The sequence below is a fragment of the Oncorhynchus gorbuscha genome, linkage group LG10, assembly GCF_021184085.1.
Source record: "Oncorhynchus gorbuscha isolate QuinsamMale2020 ecotype Even-year linkage group LG10, OgorEven_v1.0, whole genome shotgun sequence".
Classification (NCBI taxonomy): domain Eukaryota; kingdom Metazoa; phylum Chordata; class Actinopteri; order Salmoniformes; family Salmonidae; genus Oncorhynchus; species Oncorhynchus gorbuscha.
The window spans coordinates 49183191-49205407 of record NC_060182.1 but is presented as its reverse complement, the minus strand read 5'-3'; the positions used below and the strand labels follow the sequence as shown (position 1 = coordinate 49205407).

Sequence of the window (22217 nt, the reverse complement as noted above, 5' to 3'; positions counted from 1 at the left end):
AGCATATCGGAATTATCAACAAAATCCAACAATGCAAAACCGATGCCAAAGCTGACGTGCGTACATATATAATGTAAGTAGATGACGTAATGACGCCACGAAAAATAGTGCTACACAGAACAAAAGCAGAAAAATACTAAGCGCACACTTCCAACAAGTTCAAGTTGAGCAGTCATTCGAAAGAGTTCAGCGAGAAAACTCAAAGGTGAAATCCATTAACGCCACGATAATGGAATTCATTATGCTTCTTGCTATGGGCGTCATGATGACATTTGGACCAGCGATGCACGGTGTACCCTCCCGACACATTGGTGCGGCTGGCTTCCGGGTTGGATGCGCGCTGTGTTAAGAAGCAGTACGGCTGGTTGGGTTGTGTATCGGAGGACGCATGACTTTCAACCTTCGTCTCTCCCGAGCCAGTACGGGAGTTGTAGCGATGTGACAAGATAGTAGCTACTACAACAATTGGATACCACGAAATTGGGGAGAAAAAAGGGTAAATTTAACAACAAAAAAAGAAAGCCTGCTCATTAAAACACTTCAAATGTCTCTTACGAATAAAACGTGGGTTTGTTTTAGGAACCTTAGTATTTCTAACAGCAACAACAGCACAATGGTCACTTAAATCATTACAAAAAACACCAACCGCACAATATTTATGTGGAACATTTGTCAACATCAAATCAATCAGGGTAGATGTATCTGGGCATTTAAGATTTGGGCGAGTGGGTGAGTTAATCAACTGGGTAAGATTCATAGAATTACAAAACATTTTTAAATCAGACACCGGCTTTAACCAACACCAGTTGAGATCACCAATCAAGATCATTTCACTGTAAAGAAGTTTAGACATAAGGTGCGTCAAATAAGAAAATGCATCACCGAGAGCACAGGGGGTCTATAACAGCCAATCACAGTTATAGAGAGACGCTTTGAAACCTCAATAACCTCAAAGCAAGAAATTCAAACTACAAATAGTTTCAGACTTTGCCACACTTACAGGGAATTTAGTTTTTACATATGTAGCAACACACCCACCTTTCTTAAAATGGTCAGTGCAATAAACATTGTAACCACTTATACAAATATCCTTATCAAAAACAGACTTGCTGAGCCAGGTTTCAGAAAACACAATTACATCAGCATCAGTTGATTTAGCCCAAATCCTAACCCCATCAATTTTTGACAACAGGCTGCATACATTTAAATGAAAAATACCAAAACCAGATCTTGATTTAAAATCAGAGGGGGTTTGGAGACATTGCATATCAGGGCCAGGGTTAGGTTGCACGTTACCTGATATCAACAAAAGAAGAATAACTAGGCACCTCGGTTTAATAACCTTGCACGGCTTCTCTTTTTTAAGAGACCTACTGCAAGCGAATTCTACAAGTGAGTTTCCAGACAATACAAAACAGTAATTTAAAACCATTAGACCTTGGTAGTGACACAAATTCGTACTGTTCACATCATGCCACAAATACATTGGCACTTGGACGAGTGGACCGAGTGAAAAAGAGCGAGTTCCTGCAGACAAAATGTCCAATGGACGGGAGAGCACATTGTCAGATGTCATCACCCAGCGACAATGTTTGTTTTCTCCAGAGTTCAGTAAAGTCAGTGCACAAAGAAATACCACGAAAAGTGTCATTTTTCTCTGACAAAAAAATTAGAGGCCAACGAAGGTACGGGGAGAGAGGGACAGCGTGTATGTATGAGTCTGAATGTGAGTGTTTGCGCATGTGAGTAGATTGGGTGTTGAGGTCGATAGAGAGAACATTGAGATTGTTGAGCTGCCACTGACAGCCAGGCGAAGAGCAAAAAGGAGTAGCTTGGACAAGACACTCCGCAGACGAAGGAGGAACTCAGGCCAGCCAGAGATAGGGTTACTTTGGCAAACGTCAAGTAATGAAGTGCTGAGTTGAGGAGGACCTGTGATCTTTACACCAGCAAAAATAAAACCGTTTGCACAACACAACAACGAAGTTACGCAACCATAAATAATTTGGTTATTAGTAGGTTAAAATGTACTAGTCACAGACAAACGACTTGACATGCGGTCATCTTGGAAATGGATATATTTCAAAATCAATGATGTTATGGAAGATGACCAGGTGCCAGCGGGCAGTCATCCTCCTGCAGCTGTATGTTCAAATCACCATGCAGTGCCTTAGACCGCTGTGTCTGTGTGTATGTTAACTATTTAACTGTGGCCTCCTGAGTGGCGCAGTACATCGCAGTGCTAGCTGTGCCACTAGAGATTCTGGGTTTGAGTCCAGGCTCTGTTGCAGCCGGCCAGGACCGGGAGACCCATGGGGCGGCGCACAATTGGCCCAGTGTCGTCCGGGTTAGGGGAGGGTTTGTCCGACAGGGACATCCTTGTCCCATTGCGCACTAGCGACTCCTGTGGTGGGCCGGGCGCAGTGCACGCTGACACCGTCGCCAGGTGTATGGTGTTTCCTCCGACACATTGGTGCGGCTGGCTTCCGGGTTAAGTGGGCTGTTTGGCGAGTTGGATGTGCTCTGTGTCAAAAAGCAGTGCGGCTTGGTTGGGTTGTGTTTTGGAGGACGCACGGCTCTCAACCTTCACCACTCCTGAGTTCGTATGGGAGTTGCATCGATGAGACAAGACTAACTACCAATTGGATACTACAAAATTGGGGCAAAAAAGGGGTAAAACATTATTTTTTTAAAGAACTGTACTAGAATGCTTAAAAGGCTGCAAAAATGTAAAATATCAATATCGGGGTTTTTTTGGTAAGGAAAATATTGGATATCGGTATCGGCCAAAAATGTCATATCGGTGCATACCTAATTCAAAGCATAGCAATACTGCAGCCCTTAAGCCCTTACTGCAGCCCCCAAAACAAATGTCTCCCTCTTCTACAGTGAAAACACTACAGTCCTGGAGATGCTTGTGTTCCAGCCCAGTACACCTGTTGATCAACTAATCATGGTCTTAGGTCTGGACAACGATTAGTTTAATCAGGTCTATAGTGCTGGCCTGGAACAGAAGCCTGCACATCCAGTTTGCTCTGCAGGACTGAAGTTGGAGAAGCCTGGTTGTCTGGTCCCGTTTACCTCCTTGTTAGGCGCCATGGTTCGGACCCCACGGTAGTCGACCGTGTCGCTACCCAGGGCTTTGTAGTAGTCCCCCGTGCTGGGCTGCTTGTTGAAGTTTCGAGACTTTCTGTTGGAGTCCACCCGGTGCAGCCTATCGTGGCTCTCTTCTGGAGTCAGTTGCTGGGTAGAAACAAGGGAGGGGCCAATGAGCAGTGAGTAAATAAATATGTTTGGGTTTGCGTGTTGTTTTTTTTGGCTTGCCATTTGGGTCTTTTTTGAAATACTGACAGTGTGGCCAAATGTGGGGTTTAGTAGCTGTGTGGAAGGAAGACTGAGCTATAAAAGCTAGGGTAGTTCAAAAGTAGAAGATATTTTAAGTGACCAGATAGTCTTTTGTTCTATATGATATATGTTTAGGCAAACAGTTGCAAAGCGTAGACCACAGAACATTCACAAAATAAAAATAAGTCTTCATCGCCTAACATGAAACCGATCTCCACAAAAAGGACATTGTGTTTTGTTGACATTTGAGGGTAAAAAAATATATAGTGTCACCTCTGGAGGATTCAGAGCAGAAGCAGCTTTAACAGCACCAGGAACAAAACTTATTTTCGTCTTTGCCTCTGGGTTAAAGCATCACCATTAATATTGCACAAAAGCCTTTTGGGATCAAAGAAAATAAGAATTCACATTTACACAGTTCCTGTTTGAGGTAAGAGAGCCCCCTCGTGACCTCACAGGAGGGGACAGATATCAGTAACAAGGCCCTCTAGTGCATCTCCGGGCTGCTCCCTTTCCCATTCCTAGCTCTCTAGGCCACCTGTTGAGAAGAAAGCTCAGATACCTGACAACAGTTTATCCGAAAGGACACATGTTTCAAAGATACAGTGCCTTGCGAAAGTATTCGGCCCCCTTGAACTTTGCGACCTTTTGCCACATTTCAGGCTTCAAACATAAAGATATAAAACTGTATTTTTTTGTGAAGAATCAACAACAAGTGGGACACAATCATGAAGTGGAACGACATTTATTGGATATTTCAAACTTTTTTAACAAATCAAAACTGAAAAATTGGGCGTGCAAAATTATTCAGCCCCTTTACATTCAGTGCAGCAAACTCTCTCCAGAAGTTCAGTGAGGATCTCTGAATGATCCAATGTTGACCTAAATGACTAATGATGATAAATACAATCCACCTGTGTGTAATCAAGTCTCCGTATAAATGCCTTTTCATGATATTATGATAGTCCAGGGTTGGGGACAATTCCATTTCAATTCAATCAGTTCGGGAAGTAAAAATGTAGTGCTTTTCCACCTGTGTCTTTTTGGGGGTAGAGTATTTACCTAATGCAAACTATTGCATTAAAACTATTTACATTGCAAGTTTGACTCTAGCAAAAGCTGGGATGCGTTTGACTTTTCTTTCCATCTCCTCAACTCAGTTAAGCCACTTTTGGCCAGGCTTACTCAATGTGGGGAGCCTAAGGGTGATTGCTGAAGTTATGCTCACAAAAACACAAAAATATGTTGCACTGTACAAAACAACACATGGCACCCGAGCAGCAGTTTGAGGTAAAAACATTTTCTTCTATTGGGTTCTGTACTTATCACTATAGACAGTAATATATATATATATATATATATATATATATATATATATATATATATATATATACATACATACACACACACACACACACACACACACACACACACACACACACACACACACACACACACACACACACACACACACACACACACACACACACACACACACACACACACACACACACACACACACACACACACACACACACACACACACACACAGTATAACCAACCAGATACAGGATTATGCAATATTGCTAAGTGTTATGCACATCATCTGCACATCTATCACTCCAGTGTTAATGCTAAATTGTAATTATTTTCGCCTCTATGGCCTATTTATTTCCATACCTCCCTACTCTTCTACATTTGCACACACTGTATATAGATTTTTATATTGTGTTATTGACTGTGTTTTTGGTTATTCCATGTGTAACTGTGTTGTTGAATGTGTCACACTGCTTTGCTTTATCTTGGCCAGGTCTCAGTTGTACATGTAGGACAGTCGAGAACAAGTTCTCAACTGTCCTACCTGGTTACATAAAGGTGAAATAAAAAATACATATTTTAAAAAATGGCTGTTGAGTAGATCATTGTAGAAGCCATCGGATCAACTTCCTCAATTCAGACACCCACTTTTCCTGTCAAATCTCACCAAAACAAAAGAATCACAAATGCCGTCGCCATTTAAATTTGCATTGCATTCATTTAGTTTTCAAAAGGAACCGTGGCAAAAGCTAGAGACATTCAACAGATCAATAAATTGTCAAATCTAAGACCGGCAGAAATAATTGACCGACATCCCCAACGTCATTGACCTCCCTTTGTATTGTCCTGTTGTTTCTTCTTTTCTCTTGTCCTTTGTGGCTTCATGGGTGTTTCTGCATTGTTGGCTCACGTCTGTTGTCAAAGACGAGGTCCCCAAGCAGCACTTTTTGAAGTGTGGGTGTGCCCGTGCATACACACAGTGGGTAATGCATTTTTCGTCATGAATCTTGTTCTGGGGCAGCTCTGCAGTGGTCACTATTTGGCACAGCCACAAAGTCATAAAACCTTATTTTAGACATAACCCTAACCACACTGCAAACCCTAATGCCTAACCCCAACAAAGTCTAAGACCAAAAAGCTCATTTTTGTTTTGACATTTTGGAATTTTAAATTGTTTATTTATTTCACCTTTAGGCAAGTTGAGAACAAGTTCTCATTTACAACTGTGACCTGGCCAAGATAAAGCAAAGCAGTTCGACACATACAACAACACAGAGTTACACATGGAATAAAAAAAACATACAGTCAATAATACAGTATAAAACTCTATATACAGCATGTAAGGCAATAGGTCCTCTGTAGCTCAGTTGGTAGAGCATGGCGCTTGTAACGCCAGGGTAGTGGGTTCAATCCCCGGGACCACCCATACGTAGAATGTATGCACACATGACTGTAAGTCGCTTTGGATAAAAGCGTCTGCTAAATGGCATATATTATTATTATATTATTATTATTATTATTATATTATTAAATAGGCAATGGTGGCAAAGTAATTACAATATAGCAATTAAACACTGGAATGGTAGGACGTGCAGAAGATGAATGTACAAGTTGAGATACTGGAATGCAAAGGAGCAAGATAAATGAATAAATACAGTATGGGGATGAGGTAGATTGGATGGGCTATTTACAGATGAGCTATGTACAGGTGCAGTGATCTGTGAGCCCAGGTCAAGACCTTTTACAACATAGCCAATTTGGACTTTGCAGCTGGTCTATCTAAAGGGGTAATTGCTCAGTTCTGCATCCAGGACAAGACTATAACCACCCTCAACCCCTCCCACCACACAGACCCAGTTATCTGTGTTCATTTAGCTGTTTCAGCCTTTTGTTTTTACTTTACTGTGGTCAGCGTGGTCATGCTGTGGCATACATCTAGTTTGCATGGGCAACTACTAGATTAGATCTACGGTTGGCTTCTCATGGTTGCAATGAGCATTTAAGTGTCCCATCATACATTGTAAATAATTTAATATTAAAGATATGAGCAAGTATGGTCCCATGTTTCATGAGCTGAAATAAAAGATCCAAGAAATGTTACATACATACACACAGAAAGCTTATTTTCTCAAACTTTGTTTGAATTTCTTTATATCCCTGTTAGTGAGCATTTCTCCTTTGTCAAGATAATACATCCATCTGACAGGTGTGGCATATCAAGTAGTGGATTAAACAGCATGATCATTACACAGGTGCACCTTGTGCTGGGGACAATAAAAGGCCACTAAAATGTGCTGTTGTCACACAACACAATGCCACAGATGTCTCAAGTTGAGAGAGTGTGCAATTGGCATGCTGTCTGCAGGAATGTCCACCAAAGCTGTTGCCAGATAATTTTGTTAATTTCTCTACCATAAAACACCTCTAACGTCATTATAGAGAATTTGTCAGTATGTCCAACTGGCCTCACCACAGCAGACCACATATAACCACGCCAGCCAAGGACCTCCACATCTGGCGGGATGGGGATGGGATGGTCTGAGACCTGCCCCTCGGACAGCTGATTAAACTGTGGGTTTGAACAACCAACGAATTTCTGAACAAATTGTCAGAAACATTCTCAGGGAAGCTCATCCGTGTGCTCGTTGTCCTCACCAGGGTCTTGACCTAACTGAAGTTCGGTGTCATAACCAACTTCAGTGGGCAAATGCTCCCCTTCAATGGCCACTGGCATGCTGGAGAAGTGTGCGCTTCACGCACATCCAAACCTAACCTAGCCATTTCCAGATAGCCATTTCCAAGTTCAAGACGATTTAAGTCAACTTTAACTCGGCCACTCAGGAACATTACATGTTGTCTTGGTAAGCAAGTCCATTGTAGATTTGTCCTTGTGTTTTAGGTTATTGTTATTGTACTGTTGAAAGATGAATTCATCTCCCAGTGTCTGTTGGAAAGCAGGATTTTACCTGTGCTTATAGCTATATTCTGTTTATTTTTATCCCCCAAAAACTCCCTAGTCCTTGATGAAGACAAGCATACCAATAACATGATGCAGCCATCACCATGGTTTAAAATTTGAAGAGTGGTACTCAGTGATATGTTGAGTTGGATTTGCCCCAAACTTAATGCTTTGTATTCAGGACAAAAAGTTCATTTATTTACCACATTTTTTGCAGTATACTTTAGTGGCTTGTTGCAAACAGGATGCATGTTTTGGAATATTTTTTATTCTGTACAGTCTTCCTTCTTTTCACTGTCATTTAGGTTAGTATTGTGGATAAACGACAATGTTGTTGACCCATCTTCAGTTCTCATATTACAACCATTAAACTCTTTAAAGTCACCATTGGCGTCATGTTGAAATCCCTGAGCAGTTTCCTTTCTCTCCGGCAACTGAGTTAGGAAGGACGCCTGTATCTTTGTAGTGACTGTGTGTATTGATAAACTCTCCAAAGCCGAATTAATAACTTCACCATGCTCAAAGGGAGATTCAGTGTCTTCTTTTAAAATGTTTACACTTCCACCCTTCTTTGTAAGGCAAAAAACCTCCCTGGTCTTTGCGGTTTAATCTGTGCTTGAATTTCACTACTCGATTGAGGGACCTTATAGATAATTGTATGTGTGGGGTACAGAGATTGGGTAGTCATGAAAAATCCTGTTAACCACTAACTTATGTGATTTGTTAAGACCTGTGATCCAGCAGATACAAGAGATGAACTGATTTTGTACAGCCATGTATACACAAGTTCCTTTTGTACAGCCATGAAAACCTGCATTCACAATTACCTTTGTCAACTGAAGGCTCTGAGTGTACCATCTCCTAATATGGAGTGGGGTAAGCTGGTCCTAGATCTGTATCTGAACTGTAGCTAAATTGTATCGGAGCTTCAGCTGTTTGAGCTTTTTGTTCTTATGGCTAATTGTCTGTTTGATCAGCTTACTGCACTGTGCTAGGATATTATCTTAGCGTGGATTCGAAAGGCAACCCTCTGTGAGGACTTGGCCATTTGTCACCAGCACCACGAGAAAACCTGGCGACGGTGTCGGTGTCAGTGTGCACTGCACCTGGGCCTGCCACAGGAGTCGCTAGTGCGCAATGGGACAAGGACATTCCTGCCGGCCAAATCCCCCCTAAACCGGACGACGCTGGGCCAATTGTGCACTGCCCCATAGGTCTTCCAGTCGCAGCCGGCTGCGACAGAGCCTGGACTCGAACCCAGAATCTCTAGTGGCACAGCTAGCAGTGCCTTGGACCACTGCTCGCAACGGGAGGCCTGGACAGCAATTTTTAGACTGGGGGCTCAATGGCATCGAATGGTTAGGTTGAGAGGAAATTGATCTTCTTAATTCCTGATTACGGCACATCGTCTCAATTGACACAGAAGTCTTCAAAAAGGCTTCTTAATTAATAGGACTGCATGTACAAGTGACTTAATAGTGTGTGTGTGTGTGTGTGTGTGTGTGTGTGTGTGTGTGTGTGTGTGTGTGTGTGTGTGTGTGTGTGTGTGTGTGTGTGTGTGTGTGTGTGTGTGTGTGTGTGTGTGTTTAGGGTTAGTGTGTGAGACAACTTGTGTGTGTGCAAGTGAGAGCTTGACAGTGTGTGTGCGCACGTTTTAATCTCTACACCAAGGATTGGTTAATAAAAACAACAGGACTGTGTCCCTTGAGGAACCTGAGTTGTGCCCTTCTGCTTTTCACCAGTAAAGGAAGAGAGAATGCTCACCACCTCCTCCACGTGCCTCAGGTTGCTCTTCGCCTTCAGATAGATATCGGCTGAGTCCACGGGGGGCTGTGGCAGAGGGTATTCGGGGGGAGGCAGGAGCGTTTGGGAGGGGGAGTCAGGGGGAGGGGGCGTTGGCAAGGCCAGCAGGGGTGGGGGAGGCGGCTGAGCGGTGGCGGCGGGCTCCTTGCACTTGGGAGCTCCGGGCTCCACGTCAGGGTTGAGCATATCCGTGTAAGTATGCATGTCATTTATGGCCGACTCCGCTGGGCCTCCGCCTGCAACAAGGACACAATGCGTCAGGGGTGAGATGGATGAGGTAGCTATAGAAATAGCTAGAATTCTTTGAACAGACATCACCATTCAAGTCAATGGGTGGGTGATGGGTGGACTAACGGCTGTTCTAGGAGTTCTATTTCTAAGGACATAGAAACACCCAGGTTGGGTATTGCACATTATAGCTGTTGGATGATTTTGTTTCATCCACATGCTTTGCGCACCTGGAAAAGCACTATAAAATCCATTACCTTTTTCTAATAATAGTGCAGATGTGGAACAAAAGCCTGAACACCCAGTAGCTCTCCAGGATTGCATTTGGAGACACTTGGTTTGGATGCATTGGTTGATTCACAAACAGATTATTTATCCTACCTGCCACTAGAGGGAAGCACTAGTATGGAGCGCTGTTGTGGCATCATACAAAGGAATGCAAATTGTTACATGGAATTTCTTCCAGTCAGATGAGTGGTGGTAGTTCCCACAATTGTTATGATAATAGTGTACACATTACCAAATCGAAAATGTCATGTTTGGGGTCACACACACACACTCTAACATTGACTAAAGTGCAAACTGTTTTCATACCAGGCTAGGAAAATCCTACAAATAGTGTATTCATAGATCCTGGCACCGATTGCCTCACCATAACATGAACATGACTATTTTTTCCCCCTGTGTAATCTTAACTATTGTCCTTAATTCAATTTTCCTATAGTTCAATCCAGCTAGTTCAGAAAGTTAATGTTTGTGAGGGAGCGTGTGTGTGTGTGTGCACGAGTGTGGGGTGCATGTGTGTGAAATCTGGGGTGTGGGCTGGGGTGCGTGTGGGGTGCAAGTGTGTGAAAGCTGGGGTGCGTGTGGGGTGCGTGTGTGTGAAAGCTGGGGTGCGTGTGTGTGTGTGGGGTGGGTGCGTGTGTGTCTGACCAGTGGGGGCTCGTGATGAAGGGGGTGAGCTGCTCCGCTTTTCTCCCATGCTACACTGGCTGGAGTTGGCTGAGTCGTAGTTGGACAGGGTGCTGGAGGGCGAGCCCATGTCAAAGTGGGCCGGTTGCTGGGTCTGCCGCGACCCCGCTGGGGACATTGTGTTGTTGGGGGATGACAGGCCCATGTCGTGCTGCTTGCTGTACTCCAGGTCGGCCGATGGGTCCCTGGAAAGCACGCGGTGTGCCACACTCTGGATAAGACAACCACAACAAGGGGTTAACAAAACAAGGTCAACTAGGAACCGGGGGAGGGCAACCTAACTTAGACTGAAAAGGTACATTTTCTCAAGAAAATGAGTGTGCTTGCTTGTCTTGGGGTGTGTTCAGTGAAGTCAAACATTTTGAATGTTGTATCGAAATGTAACAAATAGAGTTGACACAACTTCCTATTCTACACGACACAACGATAATCATCTCTTACACATGATACATTTCTATCTTGCTCTACATACTCAAGTTGTACAACTTACTGTACAATGGTTCCTCCTTTAAAAGTTGCATCACACTGCGAGACACCTTGCATGCTGCTGCAGCATTCTGTGGCACATTATGTATTTGTCAACCATTTCTTCTGTTACTGCTAGTTTGACCACCAGAGAGCATCTTTGAGAAGCATTTGATAGTATTCTGTATTTGCATTACCAGAGAATTTGAAACAAGTCAAAATGAGGCTCAGTAGTGTGTGTGGCTCCACGTGCCTGTATGACCTCCCTACAACACCTGGGCATGCTCCTGATGAGGTGGCGGATGGTCTCCTGAGGGATCTCCTCCCAGACCTGGACTAAAGCATCCGCCAACTCCTGGACAGTCTGTGGTGCAACGTGGCGTTGGTGGATGGAGCGAGACATGATGTCCCAGATGTGCTCAATTGGATTCAGGTCTGGGGAACGGGGGGGCCAGTCCATAGCATCAATGCCTTCCTCTTTTGCAGGAACTGCTGACACACTCCAGCCACATCTCAGCTCGGTAACTAATGGCAGTCTCACTACCTCTGGCGAGCACATGGAGGGCTGTGCGGCCCCCCAAAGAAATGCCACCCCACACCATGACTGACCCACTGCCAAACTGGTCATGCTGGAGGATGTTGCAGGCAGCAGAACGTTGTCCACGGCATCTCCAGACTCTGTCACATGTGCTCAGTGTGAACCTGCTTTCATCTGTGAAGAGCACAGGGCGCCAGTGGTGGTCTCTGGCAAATGCCAAACGTCCTGCACGGTGTTGGGCTGTAAGCACAACCCCCACCTGTGGACGTCAGGCCCTCATACTACCACCCTCATGGAGTCTTTTTCTGACCGTTTGAGCAGACGCATGCACATTTGTGGTCATTTGGCAGGGCGGAGGTAGCGGTCCTGCTGCTGGGTTGTTGCCCTCCTACGGCCTCCTCCACGTCTCCTGATGTACTGGCCTGTCTCCTGGTAGCGCCTCCATGCTCTGGACACTACGCTGACAGACACAGCAAACCTTCTTGCCACAGCTCGCATTGATGTGCCACCCTGGATGAGCTGCACTACCTGAGCCACTTGTGTGGGTTATAGACTCCGTCTCATGCTACCACTAGAGTGAAAGCACCGCCAGCATTCAAAAGTGACCAAAACATCAGCAAGGAAGCATAGGAACTGAGAAGTGGTCTGTGTTCCCCACCTGCAGAACCACTCCTTTATTGGGGCTGTCTTGCTAATTGCCTACAATTTCCACCTGTTGTCTATTCGATTTGCACAACAGCATGTGAAATTTATTGTCAATCAGTGTTGCTTCCTAAGTGGAGAGTTTGATTTCACAGAAGTGTAATTGACTTGGAGTTACATTGTGTTGTTTAAGTGTTCCCTATATTTTTTGAGCAGTGTATTATCTTTACATTCAAGCTGGATTCAGGGCTCCCCCAGTTTAACTAAAAATGTTGCTGTGCGACTAATATATTTTATTTTGGGAGCACTGTGTATATAATTGCATAACAATATTACACCGCAACACTTCTTCACTGCTCAAACAAGACAGGCTGAAACATTGTGTACAAATCATAACGCTACAAATGTTTAAATGTAGCTAATTAAATCACATGCCAGGCACACAACCAAATCCTTTCCCTCAGAATTGTGCTGCCCCTTTGTCAGCTAAGTAATGGCATTAGCTAGCTAGCAAGAACAACAAAATGCGGCAGAATTTAAGCTTTCTTTAGCAAAAAACGAATTATGAAATGATCAACCACAACCAGAAGATGGACAATGTCAGATATCTGCTACCGATCCACCTCAGAAAAAAATCAAAGATCTACATGTTTCGAGAGGGGTGACTTCGTGAATTCAAGTGGCTAAGGAGGGATACAACTACACACTGTCGTAAGTGTGGGGTAAAAGCAGCAGGGAAAACTTATATTGCTTCTGGGTCCAGCAACCTAAAACACAAGTCATTGCTAAAACATAACTTATGCCAAAAGCACACCAATTTCCTGGACAAGTGCATTGAGGGAAGTGGGCAGGAACAACATCACTACGTCTACTACCAGACAGCCGTATTTGACAGGGAACAAGCCGGTGAACAGGCAGCCAACTCAGCTACAGATTAAATTGAACACCGCTTACTGCATTGCCAAAGAAGAGATGGCTTTTACCAAATTCAGACCCATGTTACTCATGCAGAAAAATTATGGATTACAAATCAACGTATGGAAATGAGGTATCCTGTCAAACAGTTTACAAGGTTATTTAATTCACCTATATAAAATTGTTTGATGTTGCACTTTTGAATACTGTTATTAAAAAGTAGTTTTTATTCTGTCTTGCCCACTCTAGTGAGTTCTACATCAAGGTAACATTTGATGACAATTAAGAATGATAGGACAGTCATTTGCAGTAAAAAAAATATTTAAAAAATCTACATTTTTAACTGGTGCTTCTTACTTTTGAAGTTCGGGGCAACAGTGCTACCATGAAGAAAGTTCATTTAGTGCCCTGGCTGGAATAGACTTAATCTTCCTCTCATCTAGATAATCCCCCCTACCTACAAATTTCACCTGGGTTGTATTCATTAGGCACCAGTGGAAGAAAACGGACTACATTTAATTTTCCGTTGAAACAATTTCACTACAGTGTGTCCTGTCTAATGCATCCTGTGTCTCACCATGTTCTCAACAGTGCACAGGTACTTGGCACACTGGACGTGCCCGTTGTACTCTGCCAAGTCAGTCGACGAGAAGCCGTCCTGGTCCCGTATGCCCAGGTCCACCCCATTCACCACCAGGATCTGACAGCACTAGGAGAGAAAGAGAGAGGAGAAGGACACACTGAACGGACAAAACTTTGTCCGTTCTTTTTAGGAGTAAGCCAAATGTCATCCGTAGGTTTGGCCGTTATCCAGATTGTCAAACCTTCATTTCGACATGTTGCTAACCAGGGATATTTGGTAATACTGGCACTGAACACAAGGGCCACTATTTTCAAGCCCCACTGACCCTCTGAATCCAAAGGTTAGCGATGCTAGTACGTGTAAAATCCCACAGTGAATGCTAGCTAAATGCTAACATGCACATTGCAAACATTTTATACAGTCTCTGACAAACCACTTGCAGGACAGACATCCCCAGCTCAAAGTCATACAAGTAACAAAAAAAATGCTACTCACACAAAATAAATGTTTGACAGAAGTTTCTTGATCCAGGAGAGGATTCTCTGCTGTCACCTGGAGAAGCTTGTTTTTGCAAGAAGCTAACCACTTAGCTAGATAATTAGCTACTAAATTTGCTAACCAAATGCACAACTGCAGAGCATTTTGCACATTTTATACCGTTAACTTAGTCATATCTGGCTGGCAAACCTTTAGTTGTGAATTCCATACTGTAACTAGATCTCCTGGAGTGCTGCAACAGTGAGTGATCCGGTCTGTGGCAGGTGAAATGAAGAGTCTGCTTTATCTCTGTAACGCATTCTTCCTCCTCCTCCTCTGAGGAGGAGTAGCGAGAAGGATCGGAGGACCGATTAAGTGTCCATAAAATGTATTTTAAGATAAACTGAACACTATGAAATATAAAACAATAAACATGAACGAAAACCGAAACAGTACCGTACGGAAACAAACACCCACAAACCAAAAGTGAAACCCAGGCTACCTAAGTATGATTCAATCAGAGACAACTAACGACACCTGCCTCTGATTGAGAACCATACTAGGCTGAACTCAAAACCCCAACATAGAAAAACACTGCCCACCCCAACTCACGCCCTGACCATACTAAATAAAGACAAAACAAAGGAAATAAAGGTCAGAACGTGACAATCTCCTAACGCAGGTGTTCCCAAACTGGGATACGCGCAATGCCATTGGGGATAGTCCAAATAAAAATTAGATTAGTTTTTTTCCCCCACATTTTCAAACAGTCCATTTATATTTTCCAACGAGACTATACATTTGGGTGAGGTTTTTTTCCTCACTTTAGTAGCCTCGTTTCACTGCCAAAAATTAAATTTAGAGACACAGACCAGGTCTACTGGTAGTAATGCTACTACTACTAGGACATCATACTGCTACTACCAGCTCTACTGGTTGTACTGCTACTACTACTAGGGCATCATACTGCTACTACCAGCTCTACTGGTAGTACTGCTGCTACTACTACTAGGGCATCGTACTGCTACTACCAGCTCTACTGGTAGTACTGCTACTACTACTAGGACATCATGCTGCTACTACCAGCAGTACTACACCTGCACCTGGTGACAACACAAGTTGTTCTGCTTCCACGACCACATCAAATGCTAGCATCAGTAATTCTACATTTGTTGTTAGCCCAGCTAGCATGGACACAGATGCAGCTGAAGAGCTACTGCCCCCTTACCCAGGAAAGCACTGAACAGACACGGACGTTGGACCATCGAAGAGGCGCACATATGATGAGAACAACATTGATTTTGGGTTCACTTATATTGGGAGTAGTGCCTTTCGTCAGCCACAGTATGTTATATGTGCAAAAGTACTCTCTCACAACTCAATGAAACCTTCACTCTTACACAGATATTTAGAAACAAAACATGCCAATTTGAAAAATAAGCCATGGAAGTGTTTTCAGAGATAATAAAGATGACTTTCAAGTAGTATAAAAGCAACAGATACAGTTAATAAGAAGGGGCTAGAAGTGTCTTATATGGTGAACTACCGAGGGGCTAGGACAGGCAAGCTCCATACTATTGTGGAGGACTTAATTCTTCCTGCTGCCGCAGATATTACTGGGACAACGCTGGGGGAAAGGCCAAGAAAACTACACAGACATTATCTTCAAACACTACTGTTCACAATGCATTAGTGACATGGCAAAATATGTTTTGAAACAATTACTGGTTTGCATACAAGCCAGTATTCACTATGCGTTACAGCTGGATGAGTCAACAGACGTGGCGGGCCTGGGACAGCTCCTGGTATATGTCTGTTACATTTATGCATGGTCAGTTAAGGAAGACATCCCCTTCTGCAAACCACTGGAAACCAGGAGAGTTTTTAAGTACTGGACAACTTTGTGACATCAAATGGACTTTGGTGGTCAAGATGTGTTGGTATCTGTACTGACGGTGCAAAAGCCATGACAGGGAGACATAGTGGAGTGGTAATGCGCATGCAAGCAGTTGCTCCCGACACCAGGTGGGTACACTGCAGCATCCACCGAGAGGCTCTTCCTGCCAAGGGAATGCCTGACAACTTGAATGAAGTTTTGGACACGACAGTGAAAATGGTTAACTTTGTGAAAATAAGGCCCCTGAACTCTCGTGTATTTTCTGCACTATGCAATGATATGGGCAGCGACGATGTAACGCTTTTACAACATACAGAAAAGTGCACTGTTTATCAAGCAGAAAAGTATTGACATGTGCACAGTATTATGTAGAGCCATGTCCACATGGAACTCTATTCCATATCAGGTAACTGATGCAAGCAGTATAAAAATACATATTCTAGAACAGCGGGGACTGTGAAGAGACACGCTTACACATACACGTGATAAGACACGCAATCTACACACACACATGGATTTTGTATTGTAGATATGTGGTAGTAGAGTAGTGGCATGAGGGCAAAGAAAAGTGTTTTGAAATGTAATGTCATATTTTAAATTGTGTATAACTGCCTAAATGTTGCTGGACCCCTTGAAGAGTAACTGCTGCCTTGGCAGCAGCTATTGGGGATCCTTAATGAATACAAATACAGGCATGCGGCTCATACTCATAGCAAACATACAGAAACCAAAAACAGCAGTCGAACATACTAACAACATCGTCAACGAGAGAGAGAGAGAGAGAGAGAGCGAGAGATGGGGAGAAGGAGTCAGAAACAACTGCAAAAGAGACGGAGGAAGAGAGAGACAGTGACAAAGACAGCAACACAGATGAATGTCAGCTCATAAAAAACCTTAGGGAGACAATATCAACTTTCCGCTCTCACTCAAATGCATGGTGTAATGGGCTCCCTTGGCTATTTCTGGATTTGTATGAAGTTACCTGTTCGTAATTCCCATCCCACTTGCTGTCTTGACTAGCCTCACACACAGCCCTATACGGTGTCTAACCCCATTGAACCATTGTCATGTGTTCTCCTACACATCTCTCCCTATGGACGGTTATAAACTGGCAACCCCCCCACCACACACACCTCCAGCTCCCCGTTCTCGGCAGCATCGTGTAGCGGCGTTCCGCCCCAGCTATCGGTGATGATCTCGCCACCGTGCAGTAGCAGCCAGCTGAGCACCTTGGCATGGCCGCGGCTGGCGGAGAAGTGCATGGCCGTGGCACCGTCACAGTCCCGGTCTGACAGGCTGATCTCTGTGAAGCTCATCTGCAACGGATAGTAGAGGCTGAACAGTATGTAGCGCCAGCTGCCATTTGGTTCGGTAACACTTTGTTAGTTGGCTCCCCTTAGTTTATAGATGTTCAACTTCCCACCAACAAATTGGTATCCATTAACCCTAACATTAAGCATTCTCTATCAAACATTGGTAGTGGATGGGTGTTGCTCTGTAGACTAAAGAGCTTTAACTTCTTTGGTGTAGGGGGCAGTATTTTCACGTCCGGATGAAAAGCGTGCCCAGAGTAAACTGCCTGCTACTCAGGCCCAGAGGCTAGGATATGCATACTATTAGTAGATTTGGATAGAAAGCACTGAAGTTTCTAAAACTGTTTGAACTATGTCTGTGAGTATAACAGAACTCATATGGCAGGCGAAAACCTGAGAAAAATCTAACCAGGAAGTGGGATATCTCAGGTTTGTAGTTTTTCAAGTGATTGCCTATCCAATATACAGTGTCTATGGGGTCAGATTGCACTTCCTAGGGCTTCCACTAGATGTCAACAGTCTTTAGAACATTGTTTTAGGCTTCTACCATGAAAGGGGAGCGAATAAGAGCCGTTTCAACAAGTGGTCAGGCTGAAAGCCTTTAGTTTAGCCGGTTGGAATATTATTGAAGATTTATGATAAAAACATCCTAAAGATTGATTATATACATCGTTTAACATGTTTCTACGAACTTTAATGGACATTTCTTGACTTTTCGTCTGGATTTAGTGTCCGTGACTTGTGCATTTGGATTACTGGACTAAACAAAAAGAAGGTATTTGGACATAAAGATGAACTTTATCGAACAAAACACACATGTATTGTCTAACATGGAGATCAGGGAGTGCCATCTGATGAAGATCAAAGGTTAGTGATTAATTTAATCACTATTTCTGACTTTTGTGAGCCCTTGTCACGAGTCCGACCGAGGGTGTTTCCCCTTCCCGGGCGGGTGGCGCTCGGCGGTCGTCGTCACCGGCCTATTAGCTGCCACTGATTGTTTTTCCTCCCCCTCCTTGTATGTTTAGTGGTAGCACCTGTTCATGTTTAATTAGTTTGTCTTTATTAGACAGCCGGCCCACCTGGTTGTTGTGCGGGATTATTTCATTGTAACCTTCGGCTCTGTTGTAGAGGTACGTGTTAGTGCCTAGTCGTGATTTTTTCCATTGTACTTTTTGATTCCCTGTGTTTGGGAACGTTACTTTTGTGAGCACCCTGTGGTGCGTTGGTGCTAGTAAAAGACGCACAGCATTGAACTCTGTCTCCTGCATTTGACTCCACATCCACGACACCCGGAGCATTTACAGCCCTCTCCTTGGCTGGAAAATGGCTGTATGGTTTTCTGTGACTAGGCGCTGACCTAACATAATCGCATGGTGTGCTTTCGCAGTAAAGCCTTTTTGAAATCGGACACTGTGGTTGGATTTACAATGAGTTTATCTTTAAAATGGTGTATAATACTTGTATGTTTGAGGAATTTTAATTATGCGATTTCTGTTGTTTTGAATTTGGCGCCCTGCAATTTCACTGGCTGTTGTCGCTAGCGTTTCTAGCGTCCCACTTGTACCGGAGAGATTAAGCACTTAGATTATGTAAATCAAATGTGTTATTGTTGTGTATGTATGCATACATGTATGTATCTGATGGTGAGCTGCTAATAAATTACTAAAACACAAGGCATAATGTGCCATTTCTACTACAGGAACAATCATTCCTGGTTTTCTGGTCAAATGTTGGGTATGCATGCATACATGCATACAAACAGTATTTTCACAGGTCACCCCCCGAAGCCAATTCCTCCTTTGGCTGCCTTTCCTTCCAGGTCTCTGCTGGAACAAATTGCAAAAATCACTGAGCTGGAGACTTTTCATAATTTGCTAATACATGTATTAAAAAATCCTACAATGTTATTTTCTGGGTTTTTTCTTCTAATTTTGTCTGTCATAGTTGAAGTGTACCTATGATGAAATTTACAGGCCTCTCATCTTTTTAAGTGGGAGAACTTGCACAATTGGTGGCTGACTAAATACTTTTTTGCCCCACTGTATCTCCCTCACTAACTTTAAGCACCAGCTGTCAGAGCAGCTCACAGATCACTGCACCTGTACATAGTACATAGCCCATCTGTAAATAGCCAATCCAACAACCTCCTCCCATTCATCTTCTGTACATCTATCACTCCAGTGTTTAATTGCTAAATTGTAATTATTTTGCCACTATGGCCAATTTATTGCCTTACCTCCCTTATCTTACCTCATTTGCACACACTGAATATATACTTTTTTCTAATATGTTGTTGACTGTATGTTTGTTTATTTCATGTTTAACTCTGTGTTGTTGTTTGTGTCGCACTGCTTTGCTTTATCTTGGCCTGGTCGCAGTTGTAAATGAGAACTTGTTCTCAACTAGCCTACCTGGTTAATTAAATAAAGGTGAAATATATATTTTTAATTCAAACGTACTTTGGTGCGAAAAGTGCAAATCAATCCGAAGCATGGAGGCCTACAAACCTGACTCAGTTACACCAGCTCTGTCAGGAGGAATGGGCAGAATTCACCTAACTTATTGTGGGAAGCTTGTGGAAGGCTAACCGAAACGTTTGACCCAAGTTAAACAATTTAAAGGCAATGCTACCAAATACTAATTGAGTGTATGTAAACTTCACATGGGCATGTGATGAAAGAAATAAAACCTGAAATAAATCTCTACTATTGTTCTGATATTTCACATTAAAATAAAGTGGTGATCCCAACTGACCTAAAACAGGGAATTTTTACTAGGATTAAATGTCAGGAATTGGTAAAAACTGAGTTTAAATGTACTTGGCTAAGGTGTATGTAAACTTCCGACTTCAACTGTATAAAGGTCCCACAGTTGACAGTGCATGTCAGAGCAAAAACCAAGCCATGAGGTTGAAGGAATTGTCCATAGAGTTCCGAGACAGGCATGTGTCTAAGCACAGATCTGGGGAAGGGCACCGACACATTTCTGCATTGTTGAAGGCCCCCAAGAACACAGTGGCCTCAATCATTCTTAGATGGAAGAAGTTTACAACCACCCAGGGCCTTTGTCACATATCTAGAGTTCCTCTGTGGAGATGGGAGAACCTTCCTGAAGGACAAAGATCTCTGCAGCACTTGACCAATCAGGCCTTTATGGTAGCGTGGCCAGACGAAAGGCACTCCTCAGTAAAAAAGCACATGATAGCCCGCTTGGAGTTTTACCATGAGAAACAAGATTCTCTGGTTTGATGAAACTAAGATCATGCTGTTGGGATGTTTTTCAGCAGCAAGGACTGGGAGACTAGTCAAGATTGAGGCAAAGATCAATGGAGCAAAGTACAGAGTTCCTTGATGAAAACTTGCTCCAGAGCGCTCAGGACATCAGACTGGGGTGAAGGTTCACCTTCCAACAGGACAACGACCCTAAGCACACAGCCAAGACAACGCAGGAGTGGCTTCGGGACAAGTCTCTGAATGTCCTTGAGTAGCCCAGCCTGAGCCCAGACTTGAACCCGATCTAACATCTCTGGAGAGTCCTGAAAATAGCTGTGCAGCAACGCTCAACATCCAACCTGACAGAGCTTGAGAGGATCTGCAGAGAAGAATTTAAGGAACTCACCAAATACAGGTGTGCCAAGCTTGTAGCATCATACCCAAGAAGACTCAAGGCTGTAATTGCTGCCAAATGTGCTTCAACAAAGTACTGAGTAAAGGGCCTGAATACTTATGTAAATGTGATCAGTTAGGTTATTTCTTTTTTTAATTAGCAACAATTTCTAAAAAACTGTTTTTGCTTTGTCATTATGGGGTATTGTGTGTAGGTTGCTGAGGGGGAAAACAATTTAATCAATTTTAGAATAAGGCTGTAACGTAACAAAATGTGTATAAAGTCAAGGGGTCTGAATACTTTCTGAAGGCACTGTATCTCTTTAATTTGACTAATAAATAGACAATAGGCTGTTATGTAATGTGTAAAAAGTCAAGGGGTCTGAATACTTTCTGAAGGCACTGTATGTCCTTTATGGTTAAAAGGGTACTAAAGTACATGTAGGTCTGTGGCATCATGACATTTTGTCAGCTGATTATTGGCATGCAAAAAACTGCCAATCTCACGGTAATTGACCCTTAATTAGCATAAACATGTTTAGCATCTCCAAGCCTCCACTCATACAAGCCGCTGATGTGCCTTTTCTACATTTAAAAATAAAAAGTATTTAAAAAAAATCTATTTCATAATACACCATTGCAATAATCCCATTATTTTAGGCAGGTCTAAAGAAACATGACATAAATGTATTTCAGAAAAACAGAATATGAGCAGGCCTACTGTATGTTATCTGGCTATGGGCCATAGGCTGCAGGCTTGTTCAATTAGCAGACAAGATATGCAACCAGTCCTCTGCCATTATTTTATAGTAAAAATAATATAATTGAAGTGAATAAAATGGAAAAGGACATTTTATATATTTATATTCTGGAGCGAGTGCGCATATGAAGTGGCTGTGTTGAGCGTAAAAGTGATAATTTCAAACAACTCTAAACTTCTAAACAACTTCAGTTGTGAATTATACAAACCTTAAAATGCCTTTATATATATATTTTTTTTACACCTTTATTTAACTAGGCAAGTCAGTTAAGAACAAATTCTTATTTTCAATGAAGGCCTAGGAACAGTGGGTTAACTGCCTGTTCAGGGGCAGAACGACAGAATTATACCTTGTCAGCTAGGGGATTTGAACTTGCAACCTTTCAGTTACTAGT

General features: G+C 43.0%; 1 protein-coding gene across 2 annotated transcripts in view; it reads right to left on the bottom strand.

Annotated features, from left to right (window-relative positions):
- Positions 1 to 22217, bottom strand: part of LOC124046202 (espin-like) — a 129451-nt gene that overhangs the window by 78205 nt on the left and 29029 nt on the right. For both annotated transcript variants that reach the window (XM_046366317.1, XM_046366318.1), the window contains exons 4-8: positions 17275 to 17457; positions 13762 to 13893; positions 10586 to 10835; positions 9386 to 9660; positions 3082 to 3243 (exon numbers count right to left, since the gene is read on the bottom strand). In XM_046366317.1, coding sequence (XP_046222273.1) covers positions 3082 to 3243; positions 9386 to 9660; positions 10586 to 10835; positions 13762 to 13893; positions 17275 to 17457 — 1002 coding nt within the window. The remainder of the gene's footprint in view (positions 1 to 3081; positions 3244 to 9385; positions 9661 to 10585; positions 10836 to 13761; positions 13894 to 17274; positions 17458 to 22217) is intronic.